Source organism: Cyprinus carpio, chromosome B6 (assembly GCF_018340385.1).
Source record: "Cyprinus carpio isolate SPL01 chromosome B6, ASM1834038v1, whole genome shotgun sequence".
In the NCBI taxonomy this organism is placed as follows: Eukaryota; Metazoa; Chordata; class Actinopteri; order Cypriniformes; family Cyprinidae; genus Cyprinus; species Cyprinus carpio.
In genome coordinates, this window is record NC_056602.1 from 4,899,046 (window position 1) to 4,926,126 (window position 27,081).

Here is a 27,081-nt window from a genome sequence, read left to right on the forward strand (position 1 = left end):
GGCTGAAGGAACCAGTGGCAGGGGGTATCAGAATTTTACAGTAACATTATTCAGTCCTCTATAATCAATACAGGGCCTTAGTCCTCCATCTTTTTTCTTCACAAAGAAGAACCTTGCTGCAGCTGGTGACGTAGAGGGCCAAATAAATCCAGAACTAAAGGCCTCCTCGATATAATCCTCCATGGCTTGGGTTTCAGTTCGAGATAGAGGGTAGACACGACTTTTGGGAGGTATGGCATTGGGGAGTAAGTCAATATTACAGTTTCAGGGACGATGAGGTGGTAGTTGGGTTGCCTTGGTTTTACTAAAGACCTCTGCCAGGTCATCATAACATGAGGGAATAGTAACTGCCTTGGTACTTGTGGGACTTTCAATGCTGGCCTTGTAACATGGTTGGGGAACTGAGGAGAAACAGTGACTCTTACTGAAGGCAGACCACTTAGTCAACTCACCCTGATGCAAGGAAATTACAGGGTTGTGAACAGACAGCCATGGAAATCCTAGAATGACTTTGTGCTTGGGAGAGTCGATGACATAGAGTGATATGGATTCCTGGTGAAATAAGCTGACTTGAATGGTTAGTGTCTTGGTCTGTAGAAATATTCCATTGCCAGATGTGGCAATGGCTTGGGAAATACAAGAAGTAACAGTGGAAATCTCTCTTATATTTTTCCTTTGTGGGGCTTGTCTCATCAGATTATCTATCTTTATAGCGAGTGTTACAATGTCAGTAAATTATAAACTTTCTCCTTTACATACCAGTTCTGCCTGTAGGTCAACGTTGAGGCTTTTCTGGAACACAGCTTTGAGAGAAACATCATTCCATCCACTCTGAGCAGTGAGTGTACGAAACAAGATTGCGTAGTCAGCGGCTGTTCTGTTACCTTGGGACATTTGCAGAAGCTGGGTTGATATATCCTTGCCCCCTGCAGGATATTCAAACCCTTCTTGCAATTGTTGAATGAAGTTGTCAAATGATCGTCTAAATCGCATGTCAGTGTTCCAAACAGCTGCAGCCCAGTCAATCGCCTTTCCAGATAACAGTGACATCATAAAGGCACATTTCTTATTGGCAAAATTAAACTTGTCTTCTTGGTTATCGAAATAAATTCTTACTTGTCGAACAGAGCCTCTACATCGATCAGCAGAACTATCAAACTTATCGGGTAGTGCGAAACTCACCGCTCTAGGCATGGTTGATGGTAGAGACTGGATGTAGTTTGTCAAGTGTTCGTTGACTGCTTGAAGTTTGCCCAATTGATCTTAGTACCTCTTCAATACTTCACTTTGATAAGCAAATGTTGCTTGCATGTTTGTAACTTCCGCTGGAATCAGTTCTGGCGAGGTATTCTGTAACAAGGAGGCTGAGGCAGTATTAGAATCCATTAGCAGAAGTTTATTAGGGAAATATCTTACAGACAGAGTCGTTAAACCAGGCAGAGAGTCAGTACCATAATGGCAGTCTGATCTTTCAACATGCACAAGGGGAATCCAAAAGGCAGAGACGAGTAGGCAGGCAAATAGGTCAAACACAAACATCAATCCAATCAGGCAGTAAGTCCAATGGGGCAATCCAAGAAGCAAGAACGTGAAAACAGGCAGAATCATATACAAACAGGCAGTCAGAATAATCACTAGGAAAACGCTTGGTAAGGCAGGTAAACTGGCAATACTTCGCAAAGTGGGAACACGCTGACTCGTGTTAAATAGTGTCAAACAGGAAGTGAGAAGCAGAGGGAGCGGTGAACAGTCAGTACTCAAGCGAGGGCTCCCTCTGTTGGCGTGGTGTTACAATTTTCAACAATAACATTTAAATCTTTGAAGACAGACCATAATATAGGACAATCATAAATAAATAAATCAATAATTATAATAATAGTAATTATTATTATTATTATTATTATTATTATTATTATTATTATTATTATTATTATTATTATTATTTGTAATAGCCACTCCCCAAGAACATCTAAATAAGACAAAATGCTGCAGATATATTTGTATATACTGTATGTATTTCTCTCGTATCATTCTGTGGTTTCTTTCTTCTCACATAAGAGCATATTTTCAACTTAAATCAATATTCCACGTCCATTTATTTATTTATTTGGTAAGTAGCTGCATAATAACCAGTATAATGTACATTCAGTCGGTCATTATCTCCAAATAAAGCCCTTCAGGGTGGCTGACTGCACATTATATGTTATAATGTGTCATTTGTAATGTTTGCTGCCAAAATGCAGGGAAGATTATAAACCACCGTGGCAGAAGTCGAAGTCAAAATGTTGCTTTGTTGATTTATTTCTTGTTGTCTGTAAGCGTTTTTGCCTGTTGCCTGTGTTTTCATCAAAGACATTTGTATCGAGCGGCTCTCCATCGCCGATGCCAGTGGCCTTGAGATAGTGAGTCGCTGCGGGGTCACCCTGAGAATCACATTTATAGAGCCTGACGTAATGTTGGCACGAGCGCTGGGACCATTTGTTCTCTGTGGATGGATGTGTGCCAGGCGGAGCTCTGGTAATGGGCTGGGTGGCAGACGGAGATGCTGGGTGTATGAGCGCTTGAGTATTTTTCCATTCTGACTAAAGTAACAATTGTGTCTCCCAACAAAAGCTGGAGGTGGACCGGCAGTGCTGCCATAAAGATCTCCTTTCACAGAATTCATTTCAGTCCATTTACAGTGATGACGTGATTTCTGTATCAGTTTAACACTGGTTTACCCTTGTGTGTGCCCTGATGTTGAGGAATGACTGATTGTAACTAACCTATACTGCTTATAACTTTTTTTTTCAGTAGAGTGGCATTAGCTCAGTGTTTTTTTTTATATAAGATGTTGCATGACAGGGAATTACTTTACTGTTTGTGTCACATTATTTTGCATTAAAATGAACTGAGGCAATAATCACACTATAATGTGTTTTCTCTCAAGTATCAATTTAGTAAAATGGTTCATTGGCCTGTTCATTTCAGTTAAACGATTCACTTAAAGAGTCACTCCACAATGTTTCCAGATTGATTGATTGATTGATTTAATAATGTTTACTAAATGTTGTTAAATATAGCTGTTTATGACTATAAATTAGGATGTAAGGTATTTTTTTTAAGTAAAAAATGTCAAGGTAGATTAACTCCCCAGAAATGATTAATTAAAAATTTAATAATAATAATAAATCATTTTTGACTTTGTGAAGCAGTTTTGATTATTAAATGATTATTAAAATAGTATTTATAATTGGAATACATAAATATTAATGTGTTTATTTGTAATGAAATATTTACCAAATAGTGTTAAATATTGCTGTTTATGACTATAACTTAGGGTTTAGGGTAATTCAATTTGATGGCATTTTAATTAAAATATTATTATATATGACTAAATAAATAATCTTGAATACAGTAGTTAGTTGTCATGAAAACAAAACTATTTTATGGGTCATGACAAGGAGGGTGAAAAAGATCATGGGGCAAAGCAGAGGGGTTTTATTAAATAATAATAAAGGATTTAGTAAATAAATACATACATACATATCAACACCATTATGTATATTAAATATATGTTTTTTTTTTTTTTCAAATTTATTTATTTATTGGTAGGAAAGATATGATATGATTTTAAATATATATTGGGTTAATATATTTGAAATATTTCAAATGGACAGCTTGATTGTAGTTTAACTATTTTAAGTAATGTGTTGCTTGTGGTTTGGCAAACTACAGTCTCAATTATCTTCCCCAATACCGGTCTCTCCAAACCGCAGAGAATCAAGTTGATTCTTTATTTTGTGCTGTCTGTAGCAGTGTTAGTGTGTTTCACCAGTTTGGAAATGTGTGCTGTAAATGACCAGTGCACAATGACTCATTATTCGCTACTTTACGATGAGAGTCAACAAACTGAGATCAGCATGTCACAAATGCAATGCTCGTGCATGTACTATGGGTGTCAGTGTGTTTCTCCAGATTGAAGGCTGTGTTGCTACATGTTCTTTATTAGCTGTTTATCGGAATAAACTTAATGAACCTTGCCCTTGGCTCGAGTGTTCAATTGTTGTCGTACTGGAGCAGGGACCATCTGATCACTAAACAGTCTGTACAGCACTCCAACACCTTCTGTCAACTGTGAAGTGTGCATCTGCCGCCATATGTGAGAGTGTGTGGATATGCATTTCAGATGTTATCATAGTTCACACTCTATAGGCCTTGCTTATAAAAAAGCAGCAGGGAATTCATTGTAAATCAATAATAAAATCATAAATTGTTGCATGGAATTGAATGCATAAGAATGCATTTAAATTTTATTAACATAAAAATACAGTAGATCTGCCTTGTTTTATGAAACCCAAGGACTTGGCTAGTTAGCCCCGCTGAGCAAGTGCAGTTGAGTTGAATGAGCAGACTAACAGATAACTTCCTCTATTATAGACCTTGCTGGTGGTAACTAAAGTAAATAGCTTTTGTCATTAAATAATGTAGCTTTTAATTATGACCCAAAGCCATACAACATCAACACATGTTCAATAGAGAGTTAAACATTTGTCAACAATGCTTAAAACAGGATATGAAAAAAAAAAAAAAAAAAATTATTTCATCTATTTTATTTAGTTTCAGTTTATTTGGTCCCATTTTCCCTTTTCACACAGCAATAAAAAAAATGAATAGAAATAATAATAATAATAATAATAATAATAATAATAATAATAATAATAATAATAATTAATTAATTAATTAATTAATTAATTAATTAATTACTTAATTAATTAATTAAAAAAAAAAAAAATAAAAAAAAAAAAATTAAAATAAAATAGTGTTGAAAGCTAGGAAGAAAAAAAAATACATCAGCATGAGCTCCCTCATTAATATTTTCATAGCCTTGTGAAATTATTTTGTTAGCGAGTTATTCATGCAATAATCCATCTGGAATCATCAGCTGAAATGATCCATCTAACTGTTCATTTACCAAAGCAATAATCAGTTCACACATGAGCAATTACTGCAACAATATCAGTGACATCTCTATAAATATCACAGGAGACAATGAGAGACTCAGGTGCTGGATGAAGTCAGTGGAGTCCATGCCTGATTTCTTAAAAGATATTATGAATGGCTAAGTCTGAGATAATGGAAAGGATTTTTTTCTTATTTTTAAGTTTTGAGGGGTCATACCATTTGAAATGTAACAAACTACATTTTCTTGGGTCAAAGAATATCTGATATTTAAGGGATGATTAAGGTCTTTAGGGGACCTTAAGGCTGATGATACACGTGACAACTTTTTTTTTTGAGAAATTTCTTGCGCAACAAATTTAAAAGAGTGAATTTAACTCCGTCAGAGTTAAAATTAACACTTACCAAGTGTATATATGGGTACCACTGGTAAAGTGAACACTTTTGAAAGAGTTTACATTTTTAACACTTTGAAAGTGTTAATTAACAAACTCTTAAAATGTAAAATATTAACACCAGAATGGATGATGAGAACACAAATATTGGTGTTCCAAGTTAACACTCATGAATTAACTGGTCAACACTGCAAGTGTTCAAGTGAATATATATATATATATATATATATATATATCTATATATATATATATATATATATATATATATATATATATATATATATATATATATATAAAAATAATAATAAACCCATAAAACAACATGTCTTCACATACAATGTTTTCAATACATATAAAGAATACGTTCTTACAATTAAACATCATAATGTCAAAGCAAATCTGTGCAAAGATACAAAAAACATATTCTTATTTGTTAATTAAATAATGTCATAAGGTTTATAATGCTAACTTTTTTTTATCAAGTTAAACAACAGAATTCCATTCATTACCATAAACGCTGAATGCACGTTAATGTTCACCAATCAAAGTCTGTGCTGGTGTTTGGACCTCCTTGGAGAGAATATCTCATTCTTTTTTTTCAGCACGACAAGATGTGTTTCTCTGCAGTTTTCAGCTAAGCAAGTTATCCACTCTTATTTGCAGCATCTCAAAACTGCCCCTGCAAAATTTAATCAATCAATCAATAAATACAAAAAACCGAACAGGATAATTTCACATCCATTTATCAAAACTATTATCAGGTGAAATGTCAGAGAAAAGTATGAATTGCCATATAAGAATAGTTCACCTAAAACTGAAAATGCTGTCATCATTTATTTATCCTCATGTGGTTCCAAACCTGTATGACCTTCTGTCTTCTGAGGAACACACAAAGTTATATTTTGAATAATCTACAGAAGAAATGATTACCAACAGTGGTAAGAATTATTAGTTTGGAACAACAATGCAATGGCATTTTCATTTTGGGAAGAACTATCCCTTTAAATGCAAAAAACAACAGCAAAGCAGGCTAATTTTAGTGTGCTACCATCCTGAAATCAGATGATACTTCTGTAAGAGAATCATCTAATTAACTGTTAACTGATCTCAAATGTACCAGTAATAACTTATTGACGAAAAGAGCCTGCAACTGTTAAACTGCTGTTATTTTGCATCTCTTTTCATTACAAGAGACGTGCGAATGAACGAACACATCTTCATGAATAGGAGATACAGTATGTCAAATGCAATGAAAAATAGGTGGTATGATATTTCCTAAACTTCCTGGGTGCGCTTTTGCATTGCGGCCTGAGTTGCCTGGCACGTTTAACGAAAAAGACTAAGCAGCACAGAAAGTCAACTGAAAAAGTCATGTAATTGGAAGAATGACCCAAGCTGAGATACTGAACAACAGCAAGGGTTTCAAGGTTTTTATACCCATTGTTTTTCACAAGGGTGATAGAGTTGACTGTCGGTAAGTCGATGCATCTGAGAGCGATTGTTATTCATGAAAGAATGCATCAGTCACACCACTTATTTGTAAACATGATATTTTGGAGGGGGGAAAAGAAAGGACGTCCAGAACAAAGGAAAGAATATGTTTCCTAATGACACAGCTCCGCTTCCATGTTTCCTTTTTAATCAAAGTGTAGCTGGAGCATTGCTTCCTCTGGCTTCTGATTGTATTCATCTTGGATGCCATAACCTTGACGTCAACATAATAACACTGCAGGAAAGGCGTCTACAGCAGGATCCTTTGATTGTGAGAATGTTTAATCCATGTCCATGGGGCCATGAAGAAAAAAAAAAAAGACTTTTCACATTTGCCTCTTCTCAAATAGAGTTAAAGCTACAGGTCAGATTTCACAGATCATAAATCAGTTGGAAAAGCACTGATAATTGATAATTATTTTCAGATTCATGGAGAAAAGAGCATGGCACATGAACAGGAGAGCTGTTGGTATTTTCTCTGAAATAGATTATGTTTTTTGGTTCTCAAGTTGTGTACTCATGGTGCTCATTTGAAGATGACATAAAATGATATCCTACATACAGTACTTCTAACTTCTGGCATACAAAAGCTTTAAAAATTTCTGACCCTATAGTGTAGTAGCATGTAATGTGATATTTAGATCCTTTGTTTGCATTTTCACTTTCAGCATTGGGATTTACAGTAATTGAAGTGAATGGGCACAAGTAAATAGGGTCAATTCTGATTTCATGTTGAATTAAATGCCTTTAAATTGATAACCAGACAGAATGGCCAGTTATTCCAAATATCCACATTGCCTTGGATCCATCTCAGCTGGACCACCTCAGATTTGTTTCGTCCAGCCAAACACAGCAGGTCCACATGGCAGGTCGATGCGCGGTGGATATCAGGCGTCTGTTTGAGACAGGTCTCGTAGAGCACTAATTTGCATGTTAATGGAAGATGCAACCCTGTCAGCGGAATGGAAATCACAAATGAAGGGACAAAATGAGAAGAGAACAGAGCAAGAGTAATTTAGTTAACATGGCTGGAGCAGAGGGTCATTCGACATGATCAATCTCACTCTGCGATTGAAATGATATCATTAAGATGAGGAAGCTGGGAAAAACGTTTGAAATGCATTGATCAAGAGGCAGGGGAAAATTTATATCACCGTGGTGACCTAACATTTCCCAGGTTGAACTGAATATGTGACACATTCCTGGTAAATGTAATCTTTGTAATTCCATTATTGTTGCTCTTACTGTTGCTCTTACTTAGTACTTAGCATTTAAACTACTCCTAATCACACAAATTTAAGAAATAAAGATAATAAAACAGACGGAACCAATATGAAACCTCTTAGCAAAGCTTTAACAAAGCTATAATCAGATTCCAGAAGTTTAGTACTTGTAATCAAATTACATTACATTTTAAAATATTTGTAATTTAGACTACAGTTACTTTTTATTACATGATTGCATATTATTCAAACAATTGCACAAAAAAAAACCTTCCTATTATTTTTTTATCTTTTAAATATTCCTTTCTAAAATAGCCTACTGCTTATATACCGTACATTCAGAAAGTCTTCCAGTTTGCAACATTAACACAAAAACCAGTCTCTAGTCAGGTGGATATAATTACACACAAAACTAAGAGGTCACACAGCATTTGAACACTGAATAATAAAATAAAATAAAATAAAATAAAATAAATAAAATAAAATAAAATAAAATAAAATAAAATAAAATAATTTTTATCAACATTTTAACATTGCATCAGCTGCTGATGCTGATGAACACATTCATTTTTATTTGAATTATCTGATGTTGTTTTTTTTTTAAGAATTTTAGTATTGCATCAACAACAAAAGAATCATCTTTTTTAGCAAGTGTTTTATTTTGATTGTTGTTATTTTAAAACAATTTACTTTGATTTTCATTTTTTATGATTTCATTAATTATTAACTTTTCATTAAACTCACAAACCCCCAGCAGTTCCTATGCCAACCCCAGCTTGGGAAACCTTGACATGATGTACTGTTTAACGCTCTTCATGTCATTAATAACAACAAACAAAATATATTTTATTTCTCTTTGTATTTTTAGAATCAATATGATAATACAAGTTCCCTTTTAGTCGGTCACTCTTGACGTCACGTCGGTGACCAATAAATTGGGATATCGCTTCGATAGACCAATCTACTTCAAGTGTAAACTTAACAAGCCAATGCATATTGGCATGCAATTATTGCATCCAGCTGCCGCTGATCACAGCCTGAGTATAAAAGGCAGCAGATTTGATATGGTTGCCGGTTTTTTGAGTTGGGTATGAGAGGCAGTATTTTTTTGGTATTTTTTGTTTGTTTTGATTTGTGGGTTAGTCATGCTCTTGGAAGTTTCCTGTGTTGGCGAGACGGCGCTTCAGCGGTGGTCATTCCAGTGTCGAGTGGTTTGCGCACTCCAGGCTGCACTACCCCCTGTCGTGTTGCAAGCAGCCATCTCCCCTGTGCGCCTCAGCACTAAAAGAGCATTTCCTAAAGAGTGAATTTCCTCTAAACGAGCACCAGGGGTGCATCTTTATGAAGACGATGGATTGTCCTTATAAGGATGCCGTTTCACCCGTGCGTTTCTGGGTGTAGTCGTTACCTGGCACCGGGTCATGATCGCTGCGGGATCAAACCCTCTGGGGACTATCACTCCTCTTGCACCTCCGATCCAGTTGAGCAACCCACGGAACATGCTGGGCCCTCTTCTAAGAGCCTACCAGCGGTATCCAGTGGGCCTCCCTCCGACCAGATGTCGATCTCAGCATCAGAGGGAGAGCTGTCAGATGAAGATTCAGCCATGCTGCCGCCCTCCCGGACATTGACAAAGCCTGAATCAGATCCAGAGAGATGGCAGCTATGCTTTCCCGGGCCACGAGAGGGTAGGGCTCGAGTGGAAACCTCCACCGTGTCCTGAGCCCTTGAGGCTGGATGATTGTTTTCTCGGGGTGGTGTGCACTGAGAACTTTCTTCCCAGAAGTGCATGATGAGCTCAGCAAGTCGTGTACGGCACCTTTTACTGCCAGAAACCGGCCGGTGGGCTCCTCTTCCCTCACCACCCTCTATGGCTGTGCAGCAAAGGGGTATTCGGCGATCACGCTGGTGGAGCGGGTGGTAGTGATGCAGTTGTGTCCACCTCCTCCTGGCGTGGATACCCGATGCTTCCTTCCCGGGCCTGTAGGCATTCGTCTGGTCTAACCGGCAGTGCCTATGCGGCTTGCTGGGAAGCTGCTTCCACATTACACGCTATGAAATTACTGCAGGTGCACCACGCCAAGCCACTCAAGGACCTGCACGAGGGTGCACACGATCCTGAAGTTCTGAAAGAACTTCGAACCGCCATTGACCTCGCGCTCCGAGCGACGCAGGTCAGCACGAGTTCTCTGGGTCGTGTGATGTCCACGCTCATGGTCCAGGAACGACATCTCTGGCTGTGTCTGGCAGACATGAGGGACACTGACAAGGTTTGGTTCCTCAATGCATCTGTGTCCCAGACCGGCCTCTTCGGCGACACAGTCGAGAGCTTTACCAAGCAGTTCTTGGCTGCCCAGAAGCAGACTGAGGCGATCCAACACATCCTGCCCCGGCGGGCAGCTGCTGCCTCCACCTGTCCATCAGCTGCAGCGCCCCAGCCTGCTCGTTGCTGAGGGCCTCCCGTCCGCCCCCGCTCCCACACCGCAGCAGCCTCCAGCGGGCCGCCCAAACCTGGCGGCAAGTGGAAGAGCAAGCGGCCCTGAGACAGGCGACCCAGAGATGGAGGGATCTGCTCTTCGGGAGATAATGAAAGCACCACTCCTTCCCTTGGAGGAGGGCTGGGTGGAGAATCTTTTGTTTCGTTTTTTTCCCGCCGTTGGCCTCATAGCCAACGGTACCCAAATACTTGACAAAAGAGCAGTTTCCTTTATCTCTGGGTCCCAGGAGGGCAGGGAGAATTGCGGACGGCCAAGCACCGGCCCTCACTCATCCTCCTCCTTCATCAGATGGCAGCAGCGGGCGGTTTGAGAGCATCAACAAAGGCCCTACTCGCGCACCCTCTGCCAACCCGTGGAACCAGGTGAGCCTTGCAACCCACACTCACACTACACCGAGTTGTCTTCATGAAAGTCGCGGAGGTGGCTCTTGCTCCCCTCAGAGAGCAGAGTGTTCACATTCTCAACTATCTAGATGATTGGCTGATACTAGCACAGTCTTGGGATCAGTAGTGCGAGCACAGGGACTTGGTGCTCCGGCACCTCAGCCTGTTGGGCCTTCAGGTCAACTGAGAAAAGAGCAAACTCTCCCTGACGCATAGGATCTCTTTTCTCTTTATGGAGTTGCATTCGGTTGAACAGACAGCATGCCGGAGCGGCACTTACACCACTCAGCCTGTAACATATGAGACCGCTTCAGCACTGGAGTCCCGAGGTGGGTGTGGAAGCGCGGCACTCACCGGGTCCAAGTTACACTGGCCTGTTGTCAAACCCTCAACCTGTGGTCAGATCTTGCATTCTTTTGGGCAGGGGTGCCCCTAGAGCAGATCTCCAGGCATGCTGTGGTTTACATGGATGCCTCCACCACTGGCTGGGGGGCCACGTACAATGGGCATGCAGTCTCATGGGTTTGGAAGGGCCCGCAGCTTACTTGGCACATCAGTTGCCTAAAGTTGTTAGCAGTGCACCTTGCCTTGAACCGTCTCAAAGGTCACTTACAAGGCAAGCACGTGCTGGTTTCGTGGTGTTTACATTCCGGGCCTGGTTAACCCTCTGGGGTCGATTAACGCGTATACGCGTTTTGGGGTATTTTGTCCTGATACCCCCGAAAAGAACTTAAATTACACTTTCAGTTTTGATCGTACAGATAAGTGCCATACATCAATCGAATCTGTAAAGGGTCTACTTTTTTTTGTATACAGACATAATAACAACAAAACTTTGTGCACTTATAAAATAAAGATAACAAACAAGGAGTGCTGTCTGCAGCCTTTGTCTGCGCTGATCTTCAGATACAAATGCGTCATTAAAATGAACTGTAACTCTGTGAATACTCAACGAAGAGACATGAGAGAGATATCTATAGAAAGCCTGACATGTCTTCTTTTAAACTAAACAAGTGCTGCTGAAAACAAATATTCTGTGATAAAGTAATCCATATGAAAACAACGCGATGTCCGTTTTTCATGTCTCCCTTCATTATCTTCTAATGCGACCACGCCCCCCCGCCGAGCGCGGTTTTGAGATTCAAATGTTTTACTGAAGCGCGCGGCTTTTGAATACGCCCACACAACAGAAGACAACGCAGCGAGATTGTTCTTCAAGTTTTTATTATTTTACTGTTTGCTTCGCGATGAGAGGAATAAGACATAATTCACCCCAAAAAGATGTGATGTGGTTGAGGATTTGAGATTTGGATTTCCTCAGAAAAAAGAATGAAGCACTTTATTCAGCAGAGTTCATAAACATGAGTAAGTCTCTTTTTATTTATTTATATACTTGTACTAGTTTTCACATAATGTGTAAACATTTTACTAGTTAGACTTTTTCCAAACTATAATTCCTGACTAAATGTATAATCAAGTGAAATATTATGAAGTTTCAATAACAATATACACTACTATACCTTTCAAAAGCTTGATGTAAATAATATAAATGTAACAATAAATGTAACTGTAACAAATGTAACAATCATTGCTGTTCTTTCAATTTATCCGCCCCTAAAAAACCTAAAAAAAAAAAATATTCTCAGCTCTTTTCAACATTAATAATAATAATAATAATAATAATAATAATAATAATAATAATAATAATAATAATAATAACAATAAATGTTTTTTTTTGTAGAAAATAAGATTGTTAAAAGGATTTCTGAAGGATTGTGTGACTGGAGTAATGATGCAAAAAATTCAGTTTGAAAGTCAGGTTTGATTGTTTCTAATAAACTGTTTAACTGCACTCACAAGTGAATATTAAATTATGTTGTGGGATAATAAAATATATTCTAAATAAACTACAAACATAAAATTATATAGATTTATTTTGTCCTCACATTCTTTCTTGTAACTCATCCCTCTCAGTGACACAGCTGACTGAATGGCTCATTATGCAGCTCATTATGCAGGCCTTTGTCTTCTCAGGTGTGAATTCTTGATAGTTGACGCCTACTCGCATATGACTTTTACCAACAAAAAGTGTCTTAGAAAATTTAAATCAATATATTGTTTTCTGTAAGTGAGTAAACAAGATGATTTTCACATCATTTAGAAAAAAAAAATTCTAGGCTACAAGCTCCAGTTCTCAAAATTCCTGGGAACCAATTTTCTGTATGTGTTTTATTGCCTTATTCAAGTGATTTAACATTTTTAGTTTTTCACTAACCAAGCATAACATTTTTTTTTTCTCAAAAACACAATCATGTACATACATGCTGCTCACATATTATTATAGCCCAGTTTGTGCTGATTACAGTGAGTTTAGACTTTAGCCATTTAGATATTTATAAGAAACTGAAAAAAGCACAAATGTCAGGGCATGACAAAACTTCTCCAGGCCCCAAAAATACCCTTAGACTCCAGAGGGTTAACCACAGAAACTCACAGAAAACAATAGATTGATTTAAATTTTCTAAAACACTTTTTGTTTCGAAAGGGCATATGCGAGTAGGCGTGATTGACCATGAATATTAGTGTGATTCACACCTGAGAAGACAAAGGCCCGCATAATGAGTTGCATAATGAGCCTTTCAGTCAGTCGTCTAACCAAGAGGGAAGAGTTACAATAAAGAATGTGAGGACAAAATAAATGTATATATTTTTATGTTTGAAGTCTATTTAGAAAATATTTAATTATCCCACAAAATAACTTGAGATTCACCTGTGAGTGGAGTATATTAGGAACAATCAAAGCTGACTTTCAAAGCTGAATTTTTAGCATCTTTACTCCAGTCACACGATCCTTCAAAAATCACTCTAATATTCTGATTTGCTACTCAATAAAAAGAAAGAAAGAAAGAATATATTATTATTATTATTATTATTATTATTATTATTAGTAGTAGTAGTAGTAGTAGTAGTAGTAGTAGTAGTAGTATTAATGTTGGAAAGAGATGAGATTTTTTTTTTTGATGAATTGAAAGAACAGCATTGTTTGTAACATGATTATTGTATTTATCATCACTTGTGTGCTAAATAAAAGTTTTAATTTAAATATATACTGGTCCCAAGCATTTGAATGGTATAGTGTATATTGTTACACTTGGAGTAAGACTGGAGTAATGATGCTGAAAATGTAGCTTTGATCTCAGGATTGAATTTAATTTTAAATATATATTCAAATAGAAAGCAGTTATTTTAAATAGTTAAAATATTTCACAATATTACTGCTTTAGCAAATGCAATTTTGTGTATTTTGGATCAAATAAATGCAGGCTTGGTGAGCAGAAGAGAAAGCTTTACAAAAACATGCAAAATCTTATTGTTCAAAAGCTTTTGACTGGAATTGTGTCATGTTGAAATATATAAATGAACATCACATACCTGGCATTTCCAAAAGGTATATTGTTTATGTGCTCTGAAGGACATAATTTTTTGAAGAGACTTTGAAGAGATGGGAGTGTGTGCCTCGCTTGGTCTTAGATGTATTCCAGGTTCCTGAGTGGGCTGCTTATTTGCATTGGCTCGCTTTGCAACAGTTTTTTTTTTTGCCCTGTTATCCTTTACCTGAAATAAATTAAGCATGCTGTTTACTCAAATAAACTTCATTATTATTCTGATGGTCACTGATACTAGTAATAATTTATAGGGAAAAAAAAGAGCACAATTACCACATAGCACATTTATTATCAGTGATATTTACAGCTTACTTGATACATTTATACCTCAGACGATCGCAAACACCAATGACGGGGTATAACAAATTCAAAATATTTACACCAGAGCAGATATTCATGAACAGAAGCTTATTTACATTCTTAAAAACACCAAGCATGCATTGTATGTGGGCGTATGCAATATATATATAGTTATAAACATATATGGCTATATTCGTGAACAGATAATAGCCTATCACAGTAAAGTTTTGTCTAAACATTCATACTGACATTAAGCTTGCAACATTATAACTCATGTTACTTTTATATCGTATTGCTGTCTATGTTATAGAACATAAAAAAAAAAAAAAACATTCTGGCATCGTGAAACATTGAAATGATGTAAATGAAGCTTCATAATGTTTCACTTGATTATATATTTAGTCAGGAATTATAGTTTGGAAAACATTTAGCTAGTAAAATGTGTACAAGTTATTAGAAAACAAGTAGATTAAAGTAGATTAATAATAAAAAAAAGACTTACTGATCTCTGCTGGGTCAAGCCACATCTTATTCTTAATCTTATTCCTCTCAGTGCATCTTCTTGAGGTGAATTATGTCTTATTCCTCTCAGCGTGAAGCGAAAAGTAACATTTAAAAAACGTGAAGAACAGTCTCGCTGCTTTGTTTGCTGTGAAGTGGGCGTTTACCCGCCGCGAGCTTCACGTGGATGATGGTAATTTCAGTAGGCGCTTAGCGCGTGGGCGTTGTTGGTTTTTTTATTATGAGGTTAGAGGTTGGAGACTGGACATCACATTGTTTTGATATGGATTACTTTATCACAGAATATTTGTTTTCAATAAGACTTGCACCATATTGGCCCACTTGGACCTGGTTCCCTGAACTAGTGCTCCTCGCGACAGCGCCTCCTTGGCCAATTCCTCTGAGGAAGGATCTACTTACTCAGAGACGGGGCACCGTTTAGCACCCGCGTCCAGACTTTTGGAAACTCCATGTGTGGTCCCTGGACGGGACGAGGAGGTTCTAGGTGATCTACCCCAGGAGGTAGTGAAAACCGTCACTTCAGCAAGAGTACCGTCTACGAGACACTATTACGCCTTGAAGTTGACCGTGTTCATTGAGTGGTGTTCTTCTCCCCGAGAAGACCCCCGAAGATGCCCAATTGGGGTCATGCTTTCCTTTCTGCAGCAAAGGCTGGAGCGATGGCTGTCTCCCTCCACCCTCAAAGTCCAGGTTGCTGCTATTGCTGCGCACCATGATCCCATGTATGGGAAGTCTCTAGGTAAGCATGACCTCGTCATCAGGTTCATTAAATGGGCCAGGAGGTTAAATCCTATCCAGCCCCTCTCGATACCCTCTTGGGACCTGACTCTGGTGCTAAAATAACTACAGCAGGGCCCATTCGATCCTTTGCATTCAGTTGAGCTAAAGTTTCTTTCATTGAAAACTCTGCTACTGCTGGCACTGGCCTCCATCAAGAGGGTAGGGGACCGGCACGCATTTTCAGTCTACGATTCGTGCCTAGAGTTTGGGCCGGCTGACTCTCAGGTAATCCTGAGGCCCGGCTATGTACACAAGGTTCCCACTATACCCTTCAAAGACCAAGTGGTGAACCTGCAAGCACTGCCCCTGGAGGAGGCAGACCCAGGCCTGTCTTTGCTCTGTCCCGTCTGAGCATTAAGATGCTATGTAGACCAGACACAAAGCTTCAGGACCTCAGACCAGCTCTTTGTCTGTTATGGAGGCAGGCAGAAGGGGAATGCCGTCTCTAAACAGAGGATGGCTAACTGGATTGTGGATGCCGTAACCCTGGTTTATCAGGCACAGGGTGTGCCCTGCCCATTCAGGTTGAGAGCTCACTCAACTAGAAGTGTTGCATCCTCCTGGGCGCTGGCTCGTGGTGCCTCGCTGACAGATATTTGTAGGGCTGCAGGCTGGGAGACCCCTAATATGTTCGCTAGGTTCAATAGCCTTTGTGTTGAGCCGGTATCCTCCAGTGTTCTCATCTCTAACGGGCAGTGTTATCCGAGAGGCCCCGGTTAGTGTTGGCTTGCTAAAACTGCTCCAGAGTGTCCATACTGTAGACCCTGTTGAGTTCCTCCATCACCCTAGGCAGCTGGACACGGTGGAACGTTCGGCGCCAAGCCTTCATGATGAATCCGTGAGAACCGTGGAAGGCTGGGTTCCATATTGAGACCTAAGCAGTACTCGTATGTGTATAGTCCACGGTATAGCCTTAGAGCCTGTGTTTCCCTGGCAGACTTCTGCCTTCCCAAGAGGGTTTTAATCACCTCAATTTTCTCCATATACACCTAAACGGATGCTAGATGTGTATTTGCTTCTGAAAACTCCTTTGGGAAGGATGGGGCTTCCGCAGCATCCCTGTTCCAAGCGGAACGGGTACGTTTTCCCAGTGTTAAATAATCTCACCCAGTGAGGTAGTACTTTGACAATGGTGAGTGGAACTACTTGTTCTGAGCCCCGTCCTACACCAAATAGGGGCGCAGGTGGCTCGCACAGGGCACTGGAAGGGGCAGCACCCATGGCGCTTTGGTAGGGATCCCAATTCGTCTGTCACCAACGTGACATTGAGAGTGACCGACTGAAAGGGAACGTTTTCTTCTGTGAAGTGTGTTTCCTCCGTTTCTCTATCTTTCTCCATTTCCTGTGGTGCAAAGGGGTTGTCTGTCAAAAATCAGAAAATCCTCTCAAATTCACCATAAAGTTACTGTGGTTTGAAAGCTCTCACACACATAATACACTGGTAGAGGGGGAAATGTGGGGCAAGTTCAAACAGAGACACACGCTCTCTCTCTCTCTCTCTCTCTCTCTCTCTCTCTCTCTCTCTCTCTCTCTATTTCTATCTGTGTCTCTCTCTCTCTCTCTCGTTCTCAGCGCCCTCTCTCTTTCCAATCTCATTTGTGAAATTCATTTTCCTGTCACCATGACTCAGTCTCTAATTCATCCCTCATGATTCCTCATGTCAGTCCCATAATGCCATGCTCCTATGCTTCCTCAGAGACCATTAGAGGAGTGATAGGGATGGACTGTGTCTAGCTCAGCGACATGCAGGTGGTTTGTTGGGAAGGGGAAAGCAAGGACTCACAGATCATCAGTGTACTGTCTAATGCATATTGCACACAAAATTGCCTTTTCCAAATTGGTAAGCTCCAATCTGATTGGCTGGCTTCATGCAATTACTGGGAGTCAGGGTGTAGAGGTTTTATTATTCTGCCAAGAAATATAGTCGTGTTTATATGTTCCCAGGCGGTTTTATTCAGGAGGTTCTTTAGAGAAGATGTTGTGTAGAGTGTCATCAGAAAGGATTTTAATGGTTTTGAATAAATTGAAATGGGGATTTTTTTTTTCTTTTCTTTCTAGTACCATTTAGCAAGTGTGCATTAAATTAATCAAAAATCACATTAAATATATCAATGATTTTTTTTTTATATTTTAAATAAACACATTATTATTATTATTATTATTATTATTATTATTTTTATTATTATTATTTTTATTTTTATTAATAATAATATTAATTTTCTTGCTTACTAATAATAATAATAATAATAATAATAATAATAATAATAATAATAATAATAATAAAGGTTCCTTCAGCAAATTTGCATATTAGATTGATTTCCGGTATATCAATGATTTTTTTTTTATATTTTAAATAAACACATTATTATTATTATTATTATTATTATTATTTGTTTTCAAATATATATATATATATATATATATATATATATATATATATATATATATATATATATATATATATATATATATTTATTGAGAAGCAAACTTTTTATTGAGCAGTAAATCACCCTATTAGAATGCAATGCAGGATTTTTTTTATTTTATTTTATTTCTTTTATTTATTTATTTTTTTCATCGTAGAAAACATTAATTTTAGATTTTGATAGTATTTCACACAATTTCAGTTTTTACTGTATTTTTGATACATGCAACCTTTGTGAGCATAAGATACTTTCTAATAATATTTTCTTGCTTACTAATTTGTTGTCTGATAGTTCAAGCTTGAGATTCTGAGGTGACATTAAGCAATTTAATTTTACATTAAATATTGCAATTATTAATAAAGAATATTCAATGATCACACCTGCATATTCCAATTTGTCATAGAGACAAGAGCTCTGGTGGCACTGTATTAATACAACAGAAATGTGATACTAGCACCACGACCAGGACATAATACTGTTTCCTCAATCCGTTCAGAGGAGGTATAACAGCAGTAATTAAACCATTTAGACTCCATATGGAATATTAGAACTGCTGAATGTCTACAGAAGCCTGAAAATTACAGAGTGGAAGCCCAAAAAATAACAAACTCTTTCAACATAGCCATCATGTTTTAATAAACACATATGTCTGAATGCAAGGAGGCTGTTCTTTTCTTCAGTTCGTTTATTTTCTCTTGATAACAGACGGAGTGACAGGTCTCCCTCCAGGGATAAATATTTAAATTCATGTGGAAATAGGGCTGCCTTCTATAAATGGCACGACCATACAGTGCACCTTGTGAAAAAAAGTGACAAAAATCTCTGAACGTCAGCGTGCATAGTGGATTCATTATTATTTGTTGCTGATGTGATCGTTGCTGCATTATTCCACATTTTTATCGCACATTATGGATGTAAATCAGACTTTGTGTCGTTATTTGCTTTGCTTGCACTCACACAAAAATGTCAGAGTGATGGAAATATCGATTCTGGCCTCTCATTCGGGAGCAGGTATGGAGCTTTAGTCCTGATGAGGGATGAGGGTTGAGTCTAACGCTGGTTTATGGGATGCTGAAGCACCAAATGGCCCATGTTATTAGTCTGATGACGAGAGGAATGGAGCTGCCATGTCACGAATAGATTAACTCCAGAGGATGGTTGGTCATGGAGAATTGCTTCTTTAGCTCTATTTCCATAAAAAAAAAAAAAAAAAAAAAAACTCAATAAAAGTACAAAAAATAGATTTTTAGTGTACTAAAGTGTTAAAAGTAAAAAGTACTGATTGATAAATGTTTATTTGGTAATTTTAACTTGCATTCTTTTATATTTAATACTTTTATTTTATATGTTTTATATATTCCTACTGCTCAAAATATCTGGGGGAGGGGGGCTTGTCATACAAAAAAATGATATATAGACGTCGCAGAGGGCAAAATATATACATTGTTTAGGAATATGTTATGCAAACATAGTAGTTTAAACTGCTTCAGTAGTAGGAGGATGCCTAGGAATTAATTAGTGTTATTTTAATGTTATATTTCATTTTATACCTTGAGAGGGTGATACACAAATGTGGGCATGGTCATCATAAAGTGGCTTCAAACAGCTCAGCCTTTTACAACTGATTTAGTTCATAAATAACTGACAGTAGCAACATAAATGTGATTTTCATTTACAATTATAAATCCTAAAATTCAGAATTTAGGAACTTACTTCTCATGCCATCAGTCGCGCCATGAGACACCTTGAGTGAATTCACTGGAAACTGGCTCTGACCAAATCATTTGAATTAATGAGTCGTTGCTTCGAGAATAGCTGTAATCCAATTAGTCCATTTTTTTGCGATTTGTGAAGTGATATAACAGGTTAATTGAAAAGAATTAACTCGTCTTGGAGTGGGAGATGGTTTCTCCAATGCAAAATTATAAGAAACAACGTGTTTGAAGAAAAGCAGTGTTTTATGCTTTTAGGTAAAAAAAAAAAAAATAAAAAAAAAAAAAAATTCATCAAAATAAAAATAGTCTGATGATAAAGTACAGATACTTTAAAGATGTATTTAAGTAGAGAAACAAGTAAAAATACTTTGTTACTGTCAACCACTGATAGAAACAAACACTGAACGAATCCCAGTTCAATTCTATCTATTAAAAACACAACTGAAATCAAAGATATTGCACAACCTCCCCTGATTTTTAAACATTTTAACACAATTAGTAAATTAATAAAGACGCTTACAAAGCTATACACTTTAATAACATCTATAGATACCAATAGTGCAGCACCAGTTAAACAATGGTAGAAAGACCTCAATATCAACACAGATGAGGAATTCTGGAAAACACTTTGCAGAAATATTTGTATTATTACTACAAACACTTATATCCAGGTAATTCAGTATAAAATTGTACATAGAACATGCATTACACAACGCAAGATGTTTAAAATGGGCATAGGAATTTCTGACAGATGTACCAACTGCAATTTAAATACACAATTCATTTCCTTTTTGATTTCAATCCCTGCTCAAGAGAATACAACTTTGATTGATCCTTGATCCATGAAATAACAAGAGCAACAATCATTGAGAATGTTGGCAATGTTGAGAAGTTTTGTGTTGCATCTCGCTGTGTTCTGATTATGTTGATCATGCTATTAGTCATCTGTCCTTTGTCTCAATGTATTTTAAAGTGATGCCATAAATATCTCTTGCTTCGGCGATTCTTCCATTTCCTGCGGTAACTCTGGCAGTCACTTATGCCTTATCACACCAATTATGTAGAGGCATGGCACTTTGGCTTTTTTTGCTCATCAGACGCTCATCTTTTCCCCGTTTATTTATTCATCGGCTCCGTCCGGCTATGGCATGTGGCAGTCTTTCATATATACGCTTCATACGTTTCTTGCAAGCACGAATCATCGATCTCTGATCTCCCTCTACAACACATTTTTCAAAGCCCTTTGTTCATTGTAGGAAATGTTAGAAATGTTAGTTGTTACGGTGAAAATTAGAGGCAGGATTGAAACCCTAGTGCTCCAGACAGTATTGTATTACACAGAACGTATGAATAATAGATGCCTTGTGTCCGGGATTATACAGAGTGGTGTTAAAATGAAAGTGTGTTTTCAACAGAACTGTATTGTATTACAGCATTATGAAAGTGTTTTGCCTGAATGCAGGTGTTTAATGTTGGTTTGTATTCGGGAAGCTTTTTTGTTTGATTGTTGGTGTGACAGATGTGAGTGACATAAGGAAATGAAAGGATATTCAGTGTGTCGCTGAACCAGAGCTCTTCTGTGTATGATGAGGTGCTTGAGTTAATCTCACACCACTTTATATTTAGCAGTTCAAGCTGCTTTCAAATCAACTTTAGGCCCAATTTTTATCACTCAGCAGCTGGTGGGGAGCGTGACGCTTTTAAGCTGGACTGAGAACAGTGCAGCCAGTGGTCTGTGATAACAGTGCAAGACACAGTCTAGTCAAATGCTATATAAAAACAAGAGCATGTTTTTACTTTTAACACTGATAGGGACATTTTAAAACCATTCAAAATGACCAGATGTTTTGCCCAACAACACAGTGCCTGTGTTCATCTGTTCCATCTGAAAAGGCAGTTATCAGTTTATGTTCAGTCATATTTTAAAACCATTCAAAATGACCAGATGTTTTGCCCAAACACATTTTGTCAATAATTTTCTAATCTTTCAAAATAAAATAAGCATCTCTATTTGGGCACTTTTCTCAGCAGTTTTTGTTTGTTTGTTTGTTTGTTTGTTTATTTATTTATTTTTTTTCTGTTTATTACCGAAGCGTGTGATGATGTCACAACTAATATTTATTTATTTATTTATTTATTTATTTATTTATTTATTTATTTATTTATTTATTTATTTTTAATTATTTCAGCTAATTAATATCATGCAATTAATTTATTGAAAATATTATTATTATCATTATCATCATCTTAATAATAATAATAATAATAATAATAATTATTATTATTATTATTATTATTATTATTATTATTATTATTATTGTTGTTGTTATATTAAATTAATGGCGATTAACTGAATGATTAATAACAACAACACAATAATAATAATAATAATGATGATGAAATGAATAATTTACTGGGGTAGGATAACTGTAATATTTGGCACACTACTTCTGATGTCAATATTCAAATCTACACCCATGTACAATACATATGCTGATGCTTTATCTGTACACATGATTTATTGATTTTTCCTTTCTTTGACTGTTGTCTCTCAGCATGAGTGCATTTGTTTGCAAGAACAAATGCAGTGCAAATAACATGCAGTGCTGCATAAAACTTGAATGAAACTTTATTGAAGTTGCTGTTTCTTTTCTTTCATATAACATTGTGGGGACTATTGTTTTTTTTTTTTTTTGTTTGTTTTGTCTAAGAATGTGTGAATTTGTTTGTGTTGTTGTTTTTTTTATTTTATCTTTTTTTTTTCATTATCTTCTGGATCATGTTTGACAATGCATTTGAGCTGATTATAACACATCAATTCCCACAATGCAGTCTGTGTTCTGATGTGGGTGGAATGGCAGGTTTTTTTGTATTAATTTTTTTTTGGTTCATGTTTTTAATTGTTAGTTAAGCATTAGGAAACAGTTAATTCATCATTTATAAAGCAATTAATAGACATTAATAAGCAGTTTATAAATACAGATATAAATGCTTTATACTTGATTTAAAAGCATATCTATAATGTATTTAATAATTGTTTTTTCATACTTTATTAATGATCAATTTATCATTTCTAAATGAAGTATAGCATTATTTACACACCAGTTATAAAGGAGTTGTCAGTGGGTTCATAAGATCACTTAGAAATTGTAAGTAAATGATTAATAAAACTATTTAAATTTGCATTCATACATCTTTTTATTCAGTCATATAGTTATAGTTACTTAGAGTGTTAATAAATGGTTTATTAACATGTATTTCTACTGATATTCAGGGTAAATTCAGGTAGTTATAAAACATATGTAGTTGTTAGTTAACTATTTTTGTGAGCTCATCTAAAGTGAGGACTATTTATGCCTTGTAAAGCTTTTACAAATGAGATTTAAGGGCTGTTAATATTTCTATGTTCTGTATCACTGTGTTGTGTTTGTTTCCTTTTTCTGTTTAGAAGATAACTGAGACTTAAAATATCGTTTATAAATGCTTTACAAGGCATAACTAGTCCTCACTTTAGATGAGCTCACATAAATAGTTAACTGACCACTACTAAATGCTTTATAACTACCTGAATTTACTACATTTACTTACAATTTCTTGTGATCTTATGAATTCACTGGCAACTCCTAAATAACTGGTTTGTAAATAATGCTATACTTCATTTAGAAATGATAAATTGATCATGAATAAACTATGACAATAAAGTTATTAAACACATTATAGATATGCTTTTAAATCAAGAATACAGCATTTATATCTGTATTTATAAACTACTTATTAATGTCTATTAATGCTTTATAAATTATGAATTATCTGTTTACTAATGCTTAATTAATGATTAATAGTGTGCAGTTATTATAAAGTGTTACCGTTTTTTTCAGTTTTTTCAAAATCAAATAAATGAATGGTGTACAACTGAGAGCATGCAACTGCAAGCTCATTGCAAGTGTTCACAATGACAGCAATTAAATGTTTCAGAATAACATTTTATTTTAATATGTGTTGTTTGATTTATTGGATTCTTAATTATTGTAGTATTTATTTGTATTTATGATTATACTAATTCTAACTATTTTCCTCTAATGCAGTCTGTTTTGGGCTGTTTGGGAAGAGAATGATGTAAAATGTAAAAAGTGTTGTCTTTGTACAAATTGCATTCATTCTTGCAAAAAAATAAAATCAATAAAATAAAATAAAAAAATAAATGAAAATAAAATAATTGCTTTCAATATGAACTTTATTCATACTATATTATTCAAGATTTATTGGCATATTATGGACTTTATTCAGTGTAAATAATAATAATAATAATAAGTGTATAAAATTTGAATTAAATTAAGTTTTCTTGTGTTTTGTGTTTTGGATGTTGGTTGGTGATGCAAGACTTAAATATATTTTGTATATTTTTACATATATCAGTTCAGTCTGTGTCACAGGTCTATACTTTGACAGTTATAAACTTGACAGACAATTCTAAGTAATTCTGTTCTCTTTTTGTCCCCAGATGGACCTCTAGGACCGAGAGGCTTAGTGGAGGCCACAGAGATGTGCACCCAAGAGTGTCTGGTGTTGGGCCACTCCGACAACTGTTGGATGCCACCGAGCCTGAGCTCGTACCCCTCGCCCAAGTCCCCCGTTTCCTCTTTCAACAACCAAAAGGAGTGGGCTAAAGAGAGACTGCTGAACGGCCACACCCTGACCCGCAGCTGGAAGAGTGAGCGCGGAAGCCAGGAGCAGTTTGGGGACAGGAAGACCTTCGGGAGCTCGGAGGGACATTTTGGCAGCGGTGGTCCCATGGCCGACATCCCATTGGCCAGCCTGAAATCTTACCAGCCCGCATCCGGCCCCAACAGTCCTAAAGAACAGCAGCTTTAAAAGTGTTTTTTGTGTCCGGATCATCCCAGCAACTTTTGAGAGCTTTAGTCCATTCCTCTTTCTTTCCCTCTTTTTCTTAGATCGATGCTAATGCGGTGTGATAGTTACGTGTATGGAGTAGACCTTAGACTTTATCGCTTATGCAGGACAGTATACTATGCGACTCCGACTCGCCGACGGCCCGTCTGCGGAGATCTTCTCGTGCAAATCCATAGCTGCCCTTAAACTCCCATGGTTTGCTGCAAATTCACATTAAAAGGAATCATTGTATACTTCGTCTTGAACAAAGACTGCAAACAAACGTTCAAGATGAACAAAACAGGGCTGTGCTCTATGTATCACGGTTATTAAAAAAAAAAAAAAAAAAAAAAAAAAAAAAAAACAATGTAACAGCTGACCAATATATACAAATATTGTGACGTGGTTGTTTTGAGACTATATTAATCTACACCATCCGAGAAAATGGAATTTACAAATCGAGAAAGCGTTGTGCTAATAACACTGTTAGTGGAAATTGTTTAGTCTGTCATCGTTGAAGTGTTTGTAAATAGGGCTTAATACTAACCGATTTTATGTACATGTAATAATCACATGGAATAGATCAGTGAACATGACAGCTGTCTTTTATCATTCATCGTACAGGACGCATTGTTTTTATCGGCCTTTTGTCATAAATGTCATTGTCTTCTGGAACAGAGGACCACAGTCTGGATCTGTAAAGCAAACACACACAAACACTCATACACACACACACACACAGGTTTAATGAACGAATCCCGAATGATAATGTCAGTCGGTCATGACATTGCACAATTGCCCCATTTTTGCATTTACGGAATCGATGAACCTGGCAAACGTATTTTTTTCAAAGCTATTTTGTATTATTGATGTAAATGCTCAATTTCTACTTACTGAAACGGAAAGCTTGATGTCTTTTCCTCAAAAAAAGAAGAAGGGTGTTACAATTCAACAGCAATATATTTGTAAATTCTCGACATCTAATTTCAAATGTCATTCTTGTACATTTAATCGAACTTGTGCTTTAATTGAGAGTAGTATTTGCAAACTTTGAAAACAAAATCCTTTTTTTCTTTCATATATTGTGTATGCCCACGTTTTTTGACATGTAAGAGAAGTGAGTGTAGTTTTCATGTCTGTGAATTCATGACAAATGCTACATATCGTACCGAGGTTTTACGAGAACAAGCGCAGCAGCCCCTCGTCTCTGAATGCCAAACACAGTAAATGTTTGTCAGGCGCCAATATGCTCCAGAGAAAAAAGAAATGAATAAATAAAAAATAAACTGTCCAAACTGCAGAGGGTATTAAAAGACAGAAAAAAAAAACAATGAACGAGCATGTGCATAGTTCAAGGACTGAGATTTTGGTTTGATTTCTGTTTTTACTTTAAATGTTTGGGCCGTTCATTTTCCCTTCTTGTCACATGGCATGGCTGCCAGTTCAGACAATGAAACTGCATGCTTAACAAGACGAACTAGCTTTTAAATGACTTCTTTTTCATTTGTTTGACAACTATTGATTTGTATCGCAGTGAGCTCATTCATTTTGTATAGCACCTTTATGTTGAATCACAATATTTAAAGTACAAAAAAGGGTATATAAAAAAAAAAATCTATATGAAAAGAGACAAGAGTGGAGTAAGTTGCTTTCAGCAGTATGTTTGTTGGTTGTGGGGACGTTTGCCATCGTAGATATTTAAACAGTTACTCCTTGTTACTGCTCTACAGGTATACCGCTACTGCAATAAATGTTTTAAATTCAAGCATGTTTGTGCCTTGTTTTGTTCCTCGCTGGACTGTTTATTTTATTCATTTATTTTATGGGAATATTTAACAATAGTTTCATCCACCATGTATTTATGGTCATCAAGCAATATCACTTCTTGCTGGTTGATCTTTCAGAGTGAGAAAAGAGGGAAAAAAATAAAAAAATGAACGTGCTGTCAGAATATATAAAGCTTTAGATGAGAATTTTTAATGTTTTTGTTTATATTAAATTCTTGAACTTTAGCAAGTTCTCTCTCTCTCTCTCTCTTTCTCTTTCTCTCATGTGAAACATCTGAAAAAAA

At 36.6% G+C, this 27,081-nt stretch overlaps 1 protein-coding gene across 2 annotated transcripts in view; it reads left to right on the forward strand.

Annotated features, from left to right (window-relative positions):
* The window catches only part of LOC109065936 (protocadherin-9), a 271,751-nt gene extending 244,976 nt beyond the window's left edge, over nt 1-26,775 (forward strand). For both annotated transcript variants that reach the window (XM_042725387.1, XM_042725388.1), the window contains exon 5: nt 24,622-26,775. In XM_042725387.1, the coding sequence (XP_042581321.1) occupies nt 24,622-24,992 (371 nt within the window). In that variant the 3' untranslated portion in view covers nt 24,993-26,775. The remainder of the gene's footprint in view (nt 1-24,621) is intronic.
* Nucleotides 26,776-27,081: the final 306 nt, after the last annotated feature.